Raw genomic sequence first — 17,406 nt, 5'->3', positions numbered from 1 at the left:
GATCACAGTTTCAGCATGACAGGTCTATTAGATCCTGAGTAATGGTAAATCAAAGTTGATCATTTATTCATTTGCGTCACAATGTTGAGAAATGGTAATGAAAATGTTAGTTTATTTGTTCTTAAATGCAAAGTCTCCAAAATAAAAACTTTTTCTGATCAAATAAGGTGAGCTCTTTTCAATGGTATCCTGAAAAATCAAGTTTGAGTGATCCCTTTTGAGATATGACCTTTCGAAAGTAAGCCAAAATTGACGAATTAAATTTTTTAGCACTTTGAACTTTGATAACTGAGTTATGTGAGCAATTTGGGTGCCACTTGCAGAGCTTTGACATGGTGGCAGGATGCAGATAACTGAAGTATTAACTTCAGAAAATTACTCTTTCAGTAGATACAAGGCAATAGAGTATAGCCAAAATTTGATACGACAAGATTTATGAGCCACTTTGATAGCACACTATGATTAATTTACCATAGTTTGACCTTTTGTACAACTAAGCTATTGTGCCCAAAAAGCTTAACAGGATCAGTTTCGGCAAGACAGGTCTCTTAGATCCTGAACAATGGTAAAACAAAGTTGACGATTTATTCATTTCAGTAGCAATGTCGAAAAGCGAGCCTTTACAAAAAGGTGGCTAGTGTCCCCACCATACTACTTACGAAACTAATTTGGCAGTGCTTCATCCTCTAAACATTTCATCAAAATTGGAGATGGTAGAGTGGGGAGCGTGTCTAAATTTAGGCCACTTGACATGGAATGACCGTATTGTAAGTAGTGTTCATCACATAAAAGAATTTTAATCAGTATTCCACATTTGTATGGAGTGAAACCTTGTGTAAGTGATCCATGAACGATAAAACAGTACATAAGAAGAGAACATAATCTTCGGAAATACAGTGCTATGGAAGAATAGTGAAGATTAGATAGAGAGATCAGGTAACCAATGAAAAGCGCTATCAATAGGTGCATATCAATCTTAAAATACATGATGTTCATGTGCAGGCTGAAGTGATGAACAAAAATTTGTTTCAAAGCCAATATTGAATCCTGGTCATACTGCTCACTGGGCAGATGGGTTAACCACTATGCCACCTTGGCACAGTGGCTCTGCAGAACTGTGTGGCTAACACTAGCCTGCCTGCCTGCCTCACTAAATTCAAATACCCATTCATGCTTCAGCCCACCTGGTATTCCTCCTAAACTCAAACAGCATTGCAGAGGCTTTTCCAACTTTGTATGGCACCTCAACATCGAATGAAATGGGGGACCCTCCCAGAAACCAAGGCATAGGTTCTTTAATGAAATGAAACGGTTTGGTTCCATCCAGGGGCAACCCTCCCGAAAACCCAGGCATAGGTGCTTTAATGAAATGAAACTGTGTGGTCCATGCAGGATCCCGCTATTTTGATAGTTGGGGAGACTCTGCAATGCTGAGTGGGTGGCTAATGGCTCAGGAGTCACTTGGTATGCCAGCTAGGTTGGTTGGGTTGGAGAAGGGACCAAACTATGCAGTCATCAGTCCCTCTGACCTTGGAATAACTAAAACCAACAAAACCTCACACCATAAGAGGGAATTACAATGGCCATAAAATGACAAACTATTGACAGAGAAGGAAGGAAGAAGGTGGAAGAAGAGAGAGGGGGAAAGAAAGTGGCAAATGATGGGCATAAAGGAAGAAGCATAGGTAGAAAAGATATACTCAAGAGAAAACAGATCCCATAAGGAAAGGAGCGGGAAGGCAGAGGGCGGAGGCGAACCACCAAGCCCAGTCGAAGCCAGGCCAGTCGGTGTGCAGGGGGGAGCAAGACAGCATGCCATCCCCTCCACCCACCAACATGGTTGAAGGTCCCACCCTTAAATAAAGCGATAAAAAACCCTATTGTGAAGAAATCATAAAACATCAGCTGCTGAGGTACTCTCAGCTAACACCAGGGGTAGTGAGTCAGGAAAGCTAAGTCCATCACAGGGTGGCTAAGTTGGGACTGTCCAGTAAGAGGTGAACCACAGTCAACATTGATCCACGACGACAGGGGGTCCTCACGCTGGAGGAGATAACCAGGAGTCAGCCAAGTTATGGCCAATGTGGAGCCGGCAAAGGATGACAGAAGCCTCAAGAGAGGCCCATGAGGAGGACTGCCCCATAGTTGTAGAATCCTTTGCAGTGGCAGAGAGCTTGCACAAACTGTTTAAAAAGTCACTACAGATAGTGAAGGACAGTCTTAACTTGCACAGACTGTTCAAGAAGTCACTATAGATAGTGAAGGACAGTCATGAGCAGAAGTGGATGTGGTCCAGTGCACGCAAGATGGCCACCAATTCTGCAGTAAAAAACTACAGTTATCTGGCGAGGAACGAAGTTATGCATGTCTCGCATAGGTGTAAGCATAACCAGTGTGACCAGCAACCACGGAGCCTTCGGTATAAATCTTTTCTGAACCCTGGAATGAACTGGGGAGACAGTAGAATTGGTGGTGAAGGCCGCTCGGAAGGACAGAATCCTCTAAATTGATGGAGAGATCAAGACAGAGCTGTAGCTGACACACTCACCACAGAGGGATATGTGCAAGAGCGGAGAAAAAGCCCACATCGTGGCTGCCACCATGGGAGGTTAATCTCAGTGTCTAGATAAAGGAAGCCATAATTGGGATGCAGTGAATGTGGGACACGTAAGATATCAGCTGTTAGCGCAAAACTTGCAGTGGTGGAATACCTGCCTGTGTGAGAAGGCTAATCACGGGGCTAGTTCGGAAGGCACCAGTCGCAAGTCATACCCCACAGTGGTGGATGTGGTCTAGTATCTGCAATGGTTGAAGGTGATGCAGAACCATAGACAAGACTCCCATAGTCTAAACGAGACTGGGCCAGTGCTTTGTACAATCGCAGTAGAATAGTGGTCTGCACCTCAGGTGGTATTGCACAGACATCTAAGAACATTGAGATGCAACCAGCAAGTCCTCTTCAGCTGGTGAAGATGTGGCAGCTGTGTCAACTGGGCATCGAAGACCAGACCCAAGAACTGATGGGTGTCCACCACCTTGAGAGATTGGCAGTCGAGGAGCAAGTCCACATGGGGATGGACTGTAAGGCAATGGCAGAAATGCGTGACATGCGACTTGGCCACTGAAAACTGAAAGCCATGGGAGAGAGCCCAAGGTTGTGCCTGGTAGATTGCCCCACTGTAGGTGGTATTCTGCAGCGTCCATGACAGTGGAAGCGATGTAGATACAAAAATAGTCAGCATACAAAGAGGGGGACACTGTCGGCCCATCAGCTGCCACCATTCCATTAATGGCCATGAGAAAGAGGGGGACGCTCAGCACAGAACCCTGTGGGAACCCCATTTTCTTGCAGATGGGAGGGGCTGTAGGAGGAACCAACTTGAACGCGGGCAGAGCTCACGAAGGCCCCATTCGTGAAGGGTGGTGAGGATGTGGTGGCGCCAGGTGGTGTCGTAGGCTTTATGCAGGTCAAAGAAGACTGCAATGAGGTGAGGTGTTGTCGATGGGAAAAAGCCGACCAGATAGCAGACTCCAGGTGGACCTAGTTATCCACTGTAGAGTGACCACAGTGAAAACCACCTCGAGTCGATGACAAAAGGTCGCAGGATTCAAGGATCCAAAACAGCTGCTGACTCACCAGGTGTTCAAGGAGCTCGCAGAGGATGTTGGTGAGGCTAATTGGACAGCAGCTATTCAACTGAAGAGGTGGCTTCCCAGGCTTCAACACCGGAATAGCAGTGCTTTCCTGCCATTGGGTAGGAAATACCCCCTCACTCCAGGCAGTTGTAAAGGGTCAGTATACGATGGTGGCCAGCCACTGATAAGTGTTGGAGCATTTGGTTATGTATCCGATCTGGTCCAGGAACAGTGTTGGGACAAAGGGCAAGGGCGCTGGCGAATTCCCACTCGCTAAATGGGGCATTATAAGGACACAAGCAGCATGAAGTGAGACACACACTCTTTCAGGGGAAAGAATGTGGGCATATACTGAGTTGATGCAGAGGCTTGGGCAAAGTGTTGAGTGAAATGCTCTGCGACAGTCCGTATGGATAGGGACAATACCATGCACAGAAATTTCTGCAATGCTGGGGGAGCACGATTGCCAAAAATTCACCTGAGTTTCGCCCGGACTTGTGAAGAGGGGATGTGCGGTCCTATTGCAGCCACATATCATTCCCAGCAAATCAGTTTCTGAAATTTGATTAGGTAACAGGCCCAGGTGCGGAATCATTTAAAGACCAGGAGGAGAGCAGTAGAAGGGTGCTGCTTGAAGTGTTGAAGAGCACAGGGGCAGTCTTTCATGGCCGCAGCAATTTCTGGAGTCCACCAAGGGACCATCTTCTGACTAGGGGAACCCGAGGAAGAATGGAATCAGTCCGGAACCGTGAGACTGCTACGGTCGCAGGTTCGAATCCTGCCTCGGGCATGGATGTGTGTGATGTGCTTAGGTTAGTTAGGTTTAAGTAGTTCTAAGTTCTAGGGGACTGATGACCTCAGATGTTAAGTCTCATAGTGCTTAGAGCAGTTTGGAGGTGGTGGGAGGATTGGGGATGTGTGAGGGTATGGCGTGGGAAATCTGTTTGTGGATGAGGTTGGAAGGATATTTCCTCGTGAGTGGTGGTCTTCTGTAATGGTCTTCTGTAATTCAAAGGTTGTGCATTCTGCAGGAACTTTCCTAAAAATATTTATGAAGAGTTAATTACTTTTGGGGAGCAGGGGGCTTTGACACAGCTTATCTGAAAGAAAGGATTGTTTGGTAAGGTACCGTCTGATGGATTAAGGAATAGATTATTAATGGAAGAAAGTGTGGGGAAAAAGGGCTATTGAAAATTTTCAGAGGGGTAAAAAGATTGACTAGAGCACGTAAGTTATAAAGTAGATGTAGGTTGTAGTAACTGTGCAGCAATTGGCTTTCACAGGATGGATCAATGTGGAGAATTAAAATTACACCAAACTGATCTTTGCAGTGATAACACAATAAAATTACACATTTTGAATATTACACTGTTGTGATTATTATTTGTGTTAAGAATTGCATTGCTGGAAGAAGCAACTATCCAGTTTGTACAGTTTGGTATGCTGGTAGCATAATTCACTGTTGAACCGTGGTTGGGACAGATTTTATTTTAGAATTACAATCACTTGGACAGACGACAGGCTGTAGACATGAACTCCAATTATAAATAAATATATATAAAATCTTCGATCATTGCCAGTTGTTGGTACTAAGATTAAAAAATCTTGTCTCCAGAATTTTTTCAAAGAAACTTATTGCTAAATGTTTAAAGTGTTTGTTTTCCTATATAATGAACTATCTATTGTTAATGATATCTGCTCAGCATGATGAAACTTGGAATTACCGTCTGATGTGGTTTGAAGAAACTACTTGGCTGCTTGTTTCTGAATGAGTAGATGTTGTTTAAAATATTAAAAATATTCGGGTTTCTGTCCTCACAAGATACATACAGTATTAAACTAATAAACTTCATAACAAATACTTCTGGAACCTTTTAAGATATAATTGTTTCCTCAAATTGTAAGAAAGTCGCTACTGAATCGTGTCATAAGTACAGGGTTATTACAAATGATTGAAGCGATTTCTCAGCTCTACAGTAACCTTATTATTTGAGATACTTTCACAATGCTTTGCACACACATACAAAAACTCAGTTTTTTTAGGCATTCACAAATGTTCGATATGTGCCTAATCTCACATTAGCTTGACTTCATTCTCTGAAACCTATAGGTAGTTTAGCAGATTGCTGTATGATAAGGAAATTTGTATTACCACGTGGAACTGTTGTGCCAGGCCGATAGGCGTGTAATTGGAGATACTAGGTGTCTAATTACATATTCAGTATTGTTTGAAAATTGACTTTAAAATGGTGTTAATTGCACTTTGCTTCATATAGCTTACCCAATACAACTGGACAATGCCCCAGTTAACAAAGGCATGCAAGTTGCCCTTCCTTGGCAAGGTCCATTCTACATTAAGTAATTCCACAATAAACAAAGCATAAAGTCTACACTGTAATGTTACATCAGCAATTTAGATAAATCACAAAAGGATAGTGTCATAAATACTTCATAAAATTTAGTATGTCATTGTTTAAATACTCAAGGTACTGGAATGCACATTTGCAGCTATTGGTGCAAGGACTTCTCATAAACTGAACAGATTCCTTAGCTATTGTTTCAAATGCTGCAACAATCTAAGTTTGAATTCCTCTTAGGTCACTGTAACTTGTGCATTCGACCATAAGCTACCCCACAGAAAAAGATAAATTATCTCAAATGCTGCTAACGGATAATGTGTTCATATTATATCCACTGACCAAGAAAGTGATGGGTGTGTGCTTTCTTAGCCATAAGCTAGTGATGTGACTGGCACCCATTTCTGTACTACGTACTGATGGTACAGGAAGTTCCAGCACTGAATTTTTGGGCATAAAGCAAGTGATTTTATTGCTTTACAAAACTGTGTAAACTGGAGTTCCCTAAGTTTTTTAGCACATGGCAGATGTATATTTAAAGTGCACACTGTGATGTGGTGTATCTTTGTTTTTATCAAAATGGTACAACATTAAACAGATGTCTTCGAGAAGTAGGTGAACTGCAACTAAAACAAATGAAATGAAGCAACAATTGTATTGAAGCGTTTGTCAAAGAAGGTGATTGTGTTGATAGACACAATGATGAAAGTAGTTTATGGAATTTGCTTATTGCTAACCAACAAAGTAGCATTAAAACATCACAGGGGAACTTGGTTTTGCTGTAGCTACATTTTAACAATATTGCACATGAGAGTTGTGTGGAAGATGATTATAAAGTTTTGTGCTGACTGACAACTGAGCAAACAGAGCAGTTCATGCACATGTCTCAGAACTTTGACACACACTGTCAAAAAGGGGTGAATCGTATTTGAATATATTCAAGGAATCCTTCATTGTGTGCTGACGAAATAACTTATCATTTCCACTGTTCCACAGGTGCTGTTGATCAATGCACACAGCAGATTACTCACCACATCTCTCATCAGCTTTTCTCAGTTCCAATTGCTAGGTGGACTTAGAATACTTAGCATTTGGTTCACCATGTAACAAGCATGTCTGTAGCAACCAAAGGTGTAATGTTCTCTCATTTTGTCAGTGACGGGGACATCCTGTTTGAATGTTGTAAAAAAACTGTTCACAAGGATTAGCCTGACTCAGAATGTGAGGATAAGTAGTTTCTTTGGCACTATGTCATGCCTACTGTCTCATTCTTCCAGTTCAATTTTTGGGCAAGAGGAATAACTATACACCCCACAGCCCACCTTATCCTGCTCCGGCTGACTTGACACTCTTTCCTAAATTCTGCTCACAATGGGGAGAATATTGAGGATGTTAAATTATTTTGGGTAAATGTAATTTTGTAGTAGTATGTCTGAAATTGTTCTTCCTCTAAGAAAGCAGATAACTTTTTAAGAAATTTGCATAATTATTACTCGCTACAGTCTCTTTTAAGAAATTTGCATAATTATTACTCGCTACAGTCTCTTTAGTGAAATCTGGATCAACTGTAGGCTCAAATGATAGACCATACATTCACTCTCCATTGCCTCTGATATTCCTGCCTCAGTCACTGAAAATTCTCAGCAGTTGTTTAATGTTTACTTACTCCAAACTCCTTTCTACGATTTGTAATAATAGTGTTATTGATATAGAGAACTCTTTAAGGGAGTCACGGCAAGCATCAGAACACAATAGTATCCCATACGATAAGCATACATCGTGTGTGTAACCTGGCTGACATTTTCATATTCTGTCCGCATTGTCTTTGAATACAAATTAGCTACCAGTTTTTGAAAGTCCTACAGTAAGCAGCAACATACAAATAAATTGTAGACTAGGAAGTGATGTTATCTCCTGTGCCTGTGTGTTGTGGAGCAAACAGTTATATGTTAATGTTGTTTTAATACTAAATATTGAATGCCCACCTGAGACAATTACTTTTATGGTCAAAAAATTTAAAACTTAAATTTTAGCTACTGTAGTCTCTTCAGAGCTACTAGCTGGATTTCAGATTGTGAGATGGTCAAGAAGCTGTATGAGATGTTATTGTTTTCATGGAACACACACAAATTTTCTGGCAAAGCAATTAAAATAAAATAGTAGGGTGAAAAAGATTAGATATGGCATTTTGTAACTAAAATGTGTAATGCAATACTTGCCTCAAACTATATTTTATTTTACAAATACACTTTGAAAATTTTTTCCCTAGATTGAAAGAGCTGTTGTCATTGTGGATGACAGAGGAAAGTCAATGGAAGAAGGTATAGTTGAATTCGCCCGTAAGCCTGCAGCTCAGATGGCTATGCGCAGATGTGCAGAAGGCTGCTTTTTCCTTACAGCGTAAGTTATCTTTAAATTTTTGTTTTGGTATTCTGTGGAACTTCGTGGGTTTCATGCATTAACTCTATTTAGTCTAGTGGTCTTTATTGATTGTGAGAACTCGGTACAAGAAGGCTAATTTGTAAACAAAAATAAGTAATGCTATTCAGAACAATATTTATAACCCTATAGTGTTGGCCCGAAAATTTTGCAAACTATTATTTCAGTGGAACAGCTGAGCGAAAACAGTGGATTTAGTTGTTTGCTAGAAAATAGTTGTCTCATGTGGTTGTCTTAAGTAGTGATTGAATTTGTCATTCATTCTTTGGAGTGTAACCAGACCATTCAGTTGTTTATAGTTTTACATATCTGTAGTATTACTTATTCCAGTCCATGGGAACAATCGAATGAAAATAGTCGACAGTGTCCATCGCAAGCAGTTGTGATAAGCATTTTATTGTTTTGACATTGTGAAGTTTTCATTGTTGACTGCATTACTCTTGGTTATTCTGTTATCGGTTTTTACTATTATTTTTGTCCTGAAATTTGCTTTTTGAGTGTGAATAAGTGCCTTTTTGTTCGGTTTGTATTTATGTACATACTGTGTCTATGTACAATATGTAGAGAAACAACTGGGATACCAGTTTGGTTTTACAAAGAGTAGTCTATGGCATTTCCTGAACTTCTCACCCAGTGTAAAGTCCCAAATGAGTGGAAAAAAGGATAAGTGACTTCTGTATATAAAAAGGGTAAAAGAACTGGTTTGCAAAATTAAACATACATCCATAACATTGGTTTGCTGCAGCATTACAGAACGTAATAGAGTAGAAAATCCTGAATCTCTCACAGACCGAAGAGCTTACGTACATAAATTAGCATGGTTTTATCGAGCATCACTTGTAAGGAATTTGGCTTGCCTTTTTCTCACAATATACTGTGAACTATGGATGAAGTGCAATGGGCACATTGGATATTGCCAGAATTTGAAAAAGCATTTGACACAGTACCCAACTGCAGACTGTTAACGAAGGTATGACTACAGGAAATAGTTTGCCAATTTCTGATTGGCTCAAATACTTATGAAGTAATACAGCCCAGTATGTTGCCTTTGACAGCGAGTGGTCTTCAGGGACAAGGTATCAGGAGTGCCCTAGGGATGTTTTGCAGTTGGTGTGGTGAATGGCAGATAGCCCAAAATATAGGAATGCAGATGAGCAGGAAAAAACTCTGTACTGTTTGGATACCGCATTGGTAGTCCTGCTGAGCACAGTTGAATTGTTTAAATATGTGGGCCTGATGATGCAAAGCAATATGAAATGGAATGAGCATGTTAGGATTGTGGTAGGGAAGGCAAATGGTAGACTTCAGTTTTTTTGGAAGAACTTTGGCGAAGTGTGGTTCACCTGTAAAGGAGATGGCATACAGGATGTTAGTGCAAACTATTCTTGAGTAATGTTTGGGTGTTAGGGGTTGGCACCAGATCAGATTAATGGAAGACACCAAAGGCAACATTCTTTTCAAGGAACACCATTGAAAAATTTAGATAACTGGCATGTGAAACTGATTGCAGATTATCCTATTGCCACCAACATTTCGCATAACAACCACAATGATACGAGAAATTCACGTGTACAGAGTCATTTTTCCCTTGTTCTCTGAGTGGAAAGTCGTTTTACCTTCACTCTGCGTGAGAGTCGACCAGGAAAGGAAAAGACTAATAGTGGTACGGGTACCCTCTGCCACACACCATACAGTGGCTTTCGGAGTGTGTATGTATGTGGTTACAAATAGACATTTTCTTAAATAGTAGACTTTGTATCTGCATCAGAATATCAAAACACAATGCTGTGGAAATGGAAAAAATCATATACCTGAATAAAACTGATGCTGAAGACAAATTCAGTAAGGTATACAGGTCTGTAAGGATAAATCATGAAAGTATAGTAAATAAGTCCAAAGAAGGGTAATGAATGATGAGAGATAACTCTGGCAGATCACCACAATTTTTAATAAATGTATTTTGTCCTTTCCTGTTCGTCACTTCTGCATTTAACAGAAAAGAATTACTGATGATCGGCGCAAACCCTTGGGCAGAGCGCTTCAATAAATTTAAATTAAAAGCAATTATTTATTTAAGCATAAATTTATAATGTAGCACCAGTTACAGAAATACACATTTAATGCCAGGTGTATGAAAAATTCTGATTTAAGTAAATAAATATGCATAAATTTTGATAAGTATTTAATATTTAGAAATATATTTTTTATTCAAATGTTTTTTTAAAAAAGGGCAACTCTAATTCACTGTCAGTATTTGTCATTCAGTTGCTTCACATTTATTGAAACCACCCAGTAATGGAGAATAAGTGAAAACATTTGTATATCTGACACAGTGTGTAGAGATTGGCTTCATTCAACTGAAAACCAGCTAAGCAAAATAACAAACTGACAAGTCAGTTGTCCCGTTGCTAAGATTAGATGAAAGGCTGTATCTTCTACATTGAATAGTTCTCAGAACAGACAACGAATTTGCTTGGAGAGGGAAGTTTTATTCGAGGAAGATATTGGTTAAGCAGGTGGCGTTAAGAGATCTTACACATTTGTAAATCGTTTACTACTGTTTGCAAGAGTTCTTCTCGTAATGTTAAAATGTGGCATTTAGCTTAAATGTTTTCGACTGTCTTTAAATTGTTCCAATTTGTGTTGTAGATGAATGTCCATTCAGTATGATAGTATAAGAATTTCAAACATGCCTTCAATTAATGTACCCTTGCATTCTGCAGATTATAAATTTTTTTTTTGTGTGTGTGTGTGTGTGTGTGTGTGTGTGTGTGTGTGTGTGTGTGTGTGTGTGGAATCATACTGCCTAAAGGAGAATTTGAGCATCTTATAAGTAGTCTGGTACAGATTTGTTCATAGTGAAATTGTCCTGATGCCACCGGAGGGACTAATGTGATGAAAAGGTTCCTCATTAATGATAGCTGTGATTGGTTACCACTCGTAGATGACGTTCCTCTCCTTAACGATTCACATTGCCTGTAACTGAAAGTAAATGATCCTACTGTAGAATAACACGCTGTTACTTGTTTCCCCTCCCCCCTCCAGTCATTCGTTTCAAGCAGTTACTGATGTGGAAGTGATGTAATGGAAACTTTACTTCCATAGCAGTTAGTTATAGCATTGTCCTTATTCCCAAATTACAAACTTCTGTACAGAAATGATATAATAAAAACTTCTGTTAATTAGTTTCTAAACAGCAGATTCTGCAGTTTTTTAAAGGATGTAACACAACAGCTTTATCTTTCAAAACCTGTTGTGAAATATAATTTGGTAATAAGTGATGCCTTTATGATACTGCGACGGTATGTATCTGCACTATGCTGCCACCTATAGGCCATTCTGCACACTGTAGCACGCTTACCAACTTACAGGACAACGGCACGAAATTTCAATTTGTTGTTACAAATTTAAGGTTTTCATTTGACTCGCCCTCACTGTTTCGTTGTTATGGATGTGTGTTTACATCCTGCTCCACTGTCCCCCAAATGCTGTGGTTGTGTATATGCTCGCTGTTTGGGATTTCCTACAGTGCCATAGACATCTGTGCATGTCCTGAGCTACCGACCTCGGTCATTAAAATACATGGCTATTTACATCTGTGTGTCTCGTGAGCCACCAACCTTGCTCATTAAAATACACAGCTCAACTAAACTTACTAATACTATTGTAAATTGTAGTCGGACACTAGTCTGATCTAGGTAGGTCATTTGTTATCCAGTTAGAGCCCATGTACTGGCATGGTTTGTGGCTGTTTCCCAGTCATCTGAACATATCACCACTGCAACAATGCAAAGCAAGCACTGCAGTAATGTGGTACATAAAGGCCTGACGCTTTGTCAGGATAGTTGGTGGTAGGTCATAAACAGCAAGATATAGCCTGTCAGTTACATGTCACTCAAAAGTGGTGTGGAAAAAGTACAGATACGGGAAGTGTGAACGACAGACCTTGCAGGCTCATTTTCCTATGACAACACCAATGCAGGATTGTTTCCTCCAAATGTCAGGTTGCAGGGGCCCAATGTCAACTGCCAGAAATATTGAAAATGACTTCTCTTGGGCAACAGGGATTCATGCCTCAGACCAAACAGTACGCAGAAGATAGCATCAGGGTGGTTTCCATCCAAGAACAACAATGAGAAGTTTTGCGATGAACCAATGGAATGGCTTCAGTCAAAAGAGCTGGGCTCTCTCACATCAACATTGGACCATTGCAGAAAGGAGTAATGTCATGTTTGCTGATGAGACCAGGATTGTTTTGCGACTAGACCTAGACATGTTAGGGTTTGAAAAAGTGCTAGGCTACAAATACACCAGGAATACAGATATGTTCAGGAAGCTCATCTATTTGCAGTTGGAAGTGAATTTTGTGGGCAGCAATAAAGATGGGCTGGCAGGCCCCTCTAATTCACATCTGTGGCATTTTGACTGGTCCCTTATACCTCAGAAATCATATAAATAATCTCAAGGCCCTAGATATGTGAAATCGTGACGACTTCGTCTTAGTCTATGCCAAGCCAAAGTTTTTGTATCTTCAAAGATGCAACATCAGTGGAATGCATTGACCAGTGCATGCAATTGAGCATGCATGGGACCTGTTGATGGTGGTCATTGCACCTTATACCCTAAGATAAACATGACTGTATTATCCAGAGCATGCCTCAGAGCGGAAGAACTCTTCCATGTATGGAGAGGATATACTCACTACCAGAGGATGAGGATGATGATATACAGATTTCACTGTTTTTCCAAGGTCTTCACCCAGAAGAGACCCTACTTTGTTTAGTAATGATTTTTTTGTGACTAACGAAAACTGCTGGTTTTCTGAAGGAATTGTGTGTGCATTTTGTTAAGGTGTTGACAAGTGTCAGTGGGCATACTAAAAGAAGGCATTGTTTTAAACTCTTGATATTCCAAACTTTTGTTGAGGTGTGTATGAAACAGACTACACAATATGTCAAAGACACTTACATAGGAAAGTGACAGCAGCTAATCTAACTTGTCTGGCTGTAGTGACAGGAAAATTGTAAACTGCTGAGAGAGAGACCAGCAAGATGGCATGCTGTGTGACACTAAAATGTGGTTTTCATGCAGCTGTGGTAGGTAGTTGGGAAGTTGCTGCTGTGAGTGGGAGAACCAAATAGTGTGTTGGAAAACACTAGGCAGTAAAAGAACGTATAGATCTTGGATATGAAACACAATGATTAGTAACCACCACATTATCCAATTTCTTAAAGTTAACAATACTATGGTTAAGAGGAAATGATCCAAACAAAAAATTGCAGAAACTTAACTGAAGCAGTATCCTGAAATATATAATAAGCTAAAATATTTCTGTAGTACAAATCTGTATGTTCATCAATAATTTCATGAGAGATTACCAAATTTTTATTAACCAGCCGTAACTCATTTTGATTATCATTCAAATGCATGGTCAAATCTGACCTGGAATTAGCAACATTCTTGTTTTCTTTAACTCTGTGTCCAAACAATATGAGAAACTTATTTCAGTTTTACAAAATTAACCTTTATCATAGTAACCAGTGGATACAGGAACAAATTGAGAAAAAAGTAGTTGTTTTGAGGTGGTAGTTTTGTGTTAAAACCATTGGAACCTGAAGTTTCAGCAACCCATTATTTCATGTGATGTATTTGAAAGCAAATTCCCACTTTACCTGGACAAAATCCTAAATCTTGAAACTTCCAGGAACTCGTAAATATTCTCTTACTCGGCCTAACAGCCATAGTTGCAGAGTGAACATTATTACAGTGTATGCCAGAAGATGGAATATTGTCATTCCAAAACCGATTGAAAAACAATGGAATATTATTGGTTAACTGCCTGCAGTTTCTTCTTTTTGTGAAAAGAGAATTATCTGTAAAATAAAAAAAAAGCTATATGATGTACAATAAGAATGTTGCTTTGGGTGTAGTCTTTGAAGACCTTTATCAAGAAATTTAGTCAAAAGCAAACAAAAATATGGGCCTATTTACTTAATCCTTAGTCTGAGTGTGAATGAAAGTCTGTACTACTGAATTGATATGGCTTAAACAAATTACATTATATGTTGTGAAATCTTGGTGTCAAGCCTCAGTCCATCACTTCTATTACCCCTATTTTGTCAAACCTTTGACATGCCAATAGATGGCATGGATACAGTCTTAAGTACACATGCTAAAATTCATATGTCCTTACTAGTACGGAAATTGTATTTCAGATTTGTTTCATTAAATGTGCAGGTCCAGAGTTGATTCATTTAAGTTACATTGGTGTTAAGTTTTAAAGGTTTCCTTGTTCTAAACGTGTTCACATTTTTCATTGTTTCGTTACTGTTTTTACTGTAGTGATAGATTAACATGAAAAATCATTATATTCTGTGACTTGCAGGTCTTTGCGTCCTGTTGTTATCGAACCATATGAACCATTAGATGACACGGATGGCTATCAGGAGAAAAATCTGCCTAAGAAGAACCCAGAGTACTACAAGATGAGAGAAGTGAGTGTGCTTTAGCTTTAAGGATATTAGTGACACCTTGGTGCAACATTTAAATACTATAGTAGAAGTTCCTTGTTATTAGTTCAACCCTTCTTATCAATTCTGTGGCCAATACAAATATCTGATAGTTCACTTGTGGAGTCAGATTGAGCCCTGTGATATTTTTTGGTAATATACGGGTTCTTTTTAATTGTTGTCCACTCTTGTAAAAATAATTGCCTCCGTTCAGACATAGGGTGTTACTAATGATATTATCTTAAGTCTGAACATCATTTTAGTCTTTTCTTCAGAATTTTGCAAGATTGATTTTATATTGTATAAATATTGGTTACCTACAAGAAATTAAAACTGTACAAGGACTTGCGAAAAATAGTATATAATGTAATGTGAAGCTGCACAGAAATATTAAGGTCTGTCATGTAGGTTAATGGGGAAATTATTTTTAGCTACACACTTAATATAAGTGCTTTGCATACACTGTTGAATTTTCAACTTAGCTAAAATTTGAGAAATTTTGGTTTTGAGATGAAAACCTCTTTCTGGAACTGGCCAGTGTGTCTAAATTCAAAATTTGTCATGTAAATACTGCCATTTAAGGAAGAAAGTAGGTCAAACTATTAGAAATCCTTTCCCTAGTACATAAATAAGTCTTAAGAGAGTGTTAATTTGTTACCAAATGTAGCCGCCAGTTTTATTGTGAGATGTCATATTTTTTGGTGGTAAATGTATGTACTGTATTTACCTGATTATAAGGAGACGTTTTTTCCTAAATTTGTTGTTCGAAATTTACAGTGTCATATTCAGACTCAACTATTGCAACTGAAGCTAACACTTTTGGTTTTTAATATAGCATATAGGTGTAGCATCAAATTTGCAGATGCAGCTTTGGCTATTGAGCTAATGTGCAGATTGATTTTGAGGAATTCTGAAGGGAAGGGTGAGCAAACTATTCTTGCATTCGAATGGCTCAGGATTTCCCAATACGCCAAAATGCTCGATACGGTATGGACATTGCTTTAACAATAAAGTGATAGAACTAGCCACAACAGTAGTCTATTGCTCTGCTTAAAATTTGACAATTTTGTGAAACCCATGAGGATGCTATCGTCTTAAAAACTCTGTAATTGTATTTGGACAGGTGTGCAGTAAAAAATTGATTCTATTTTTAAGTAAAGGTGACAATCAAAAGTGGAAATGTTTTCCTTCAAATAACGTTATTTCATTGCGAATCCAGATCAATATGTTGTTTGATTGTGAAACTGAAATAATTTAATGTGTGGGCTACAAATGAGAAAATCTGTAAAATGATTAAAATAATAAATTTTTGACAATATAATGTAATTGGATAGATGATAAATCTACTCGCAAAGTGACGGCAGAACAACACACACATAAGAAAGAGTTTACGTATGCAGTCTCCTTCTGGCAGAAGGATTGAAGGGAAAAGGAAAAAGACAAGATAGCTTTGGGGAAAGTGGTAGATTTCGTAATAGTCAACCAGAACCCTGGGCCAAGGGAGACTTAACAGTCCGGTAAGTCTCCTGTGACCTGGGGTTTTGTGACTTTCCTGAACTCCAACACTTCACCTAAACCTCTTCCTTCTCCTTCAACCCTTCTGCCCGCATGAGGAGCCACTGGTTCCGAAAGCTTGCATGTGTAAAATCCTTTACTTAAAAATAGGTGTGTTCTCCTGCTGCCACTTGCTGAGTAGTTTTTTTATCTATCCGATTACATTATATTGACTGTAATTGTTGTCAATTGCCGTGCTAAGTCACGTTGTGGGGATAGTACTAACAGACATTGTAGAGTGTGGGACGAGCGAAAGTTCAAGAATTGGACTGAATCGTGTTGGATTGCTAGCTTTTATTTATGTATTATCTGCTGCTGTTTCTTATGAGTTCAATTTTAGAAGATATTTCACAGCTGCTGAAGCACAGCACTAAGAAAGGCTTGAAAGAGGAACAGTGATACCAGTTCTGCTGAGAACTAGATAAGAGTGGGTAGGGGTCACGGGCAGGCAACAAGTTGTCATGATATCGACCATGGAAATCCATACTGCAGACTTCGTTTTTTTTTAGAACATCTAGCACATTTAAACTGCTGTTTTCCTCTATGCATAAGTATTGGGAATTGACTTCAAAATTGGACAAATACTCAACAGAAGTATTAATTTCTGCAGGAGACTGTGAGTTTAGCAAGGGCTCGGGTCGCATTCTTTTTTTGTGCTGCAATATTGACAGAAATGAAAAGGGTGTGTGTCAGCTGCTGGTTCTACAGTCAGTGGCAGGCAGATATGTTTGTATGCAAGAAACATGGTAATATTCTCAATTCGTTATCAAAGTGAAAGTAGATATGTGGTGTTAGGTCCCTCGGTAACCACAACCTTATAAATTGCAATATATTTGGAAGAAACAGGCAAATATTTGTGAAAAAGGAGATAAAAATTTCACAGCTGTGATGTTAGGATGGATGCCATAGAT

General features: G+C 39.2%; 1 protein-coding gene across 4 annotated transcripts in view; it reads left to right on the top strand.

The window, feature by feature from the left end:
• Window positions 1-17,406, top strand: part of LOC124613953 (hrp65 protein-like) — a 163,854-nt gene that overhangs the window by 30,388 nt on the left and 116,060 nt on the right. For all 4 annotated transcript variants that reach the window (XR_006979662.1, XM_047142725.1, XM_047142726.1 and 1 more), the window contains exons 5-6: window positions 8,263-8,393; window positions 14,818-14,926. Coding sequence is in view for 3 of the 4 variants with exons in the window: in XM_047142725.1 (XP_046998681.1) it covers window positions 8,263-8,393; window positions 14,818-14,926 (240 nt within the window). In the remaining variant the exon portion in view is untranslated. The remainder of the gene's footprint in view (window positions 1-8,262; window positions 8,394-14,817; window positions 14,927-17,406) is intronic.

Source organism: Schistocerca americana, chromosome 4, assembly GCF_021461395.2.
Source record: "Schistocerca americana isolate TAMUIC-IGC-003095 chromosome 4, iqSchAmer2.1, whole genome shotgun sequence".
Lineage (NCBI taxonomy): Eukaryota > Metazoa > Arthropoda > Insecta > Orthoptera > Acrididae > Schistocerca > Schistocerca americana.
This window is presented reverse-complemented; position numbering and strand designations above follow the sequence as displayed.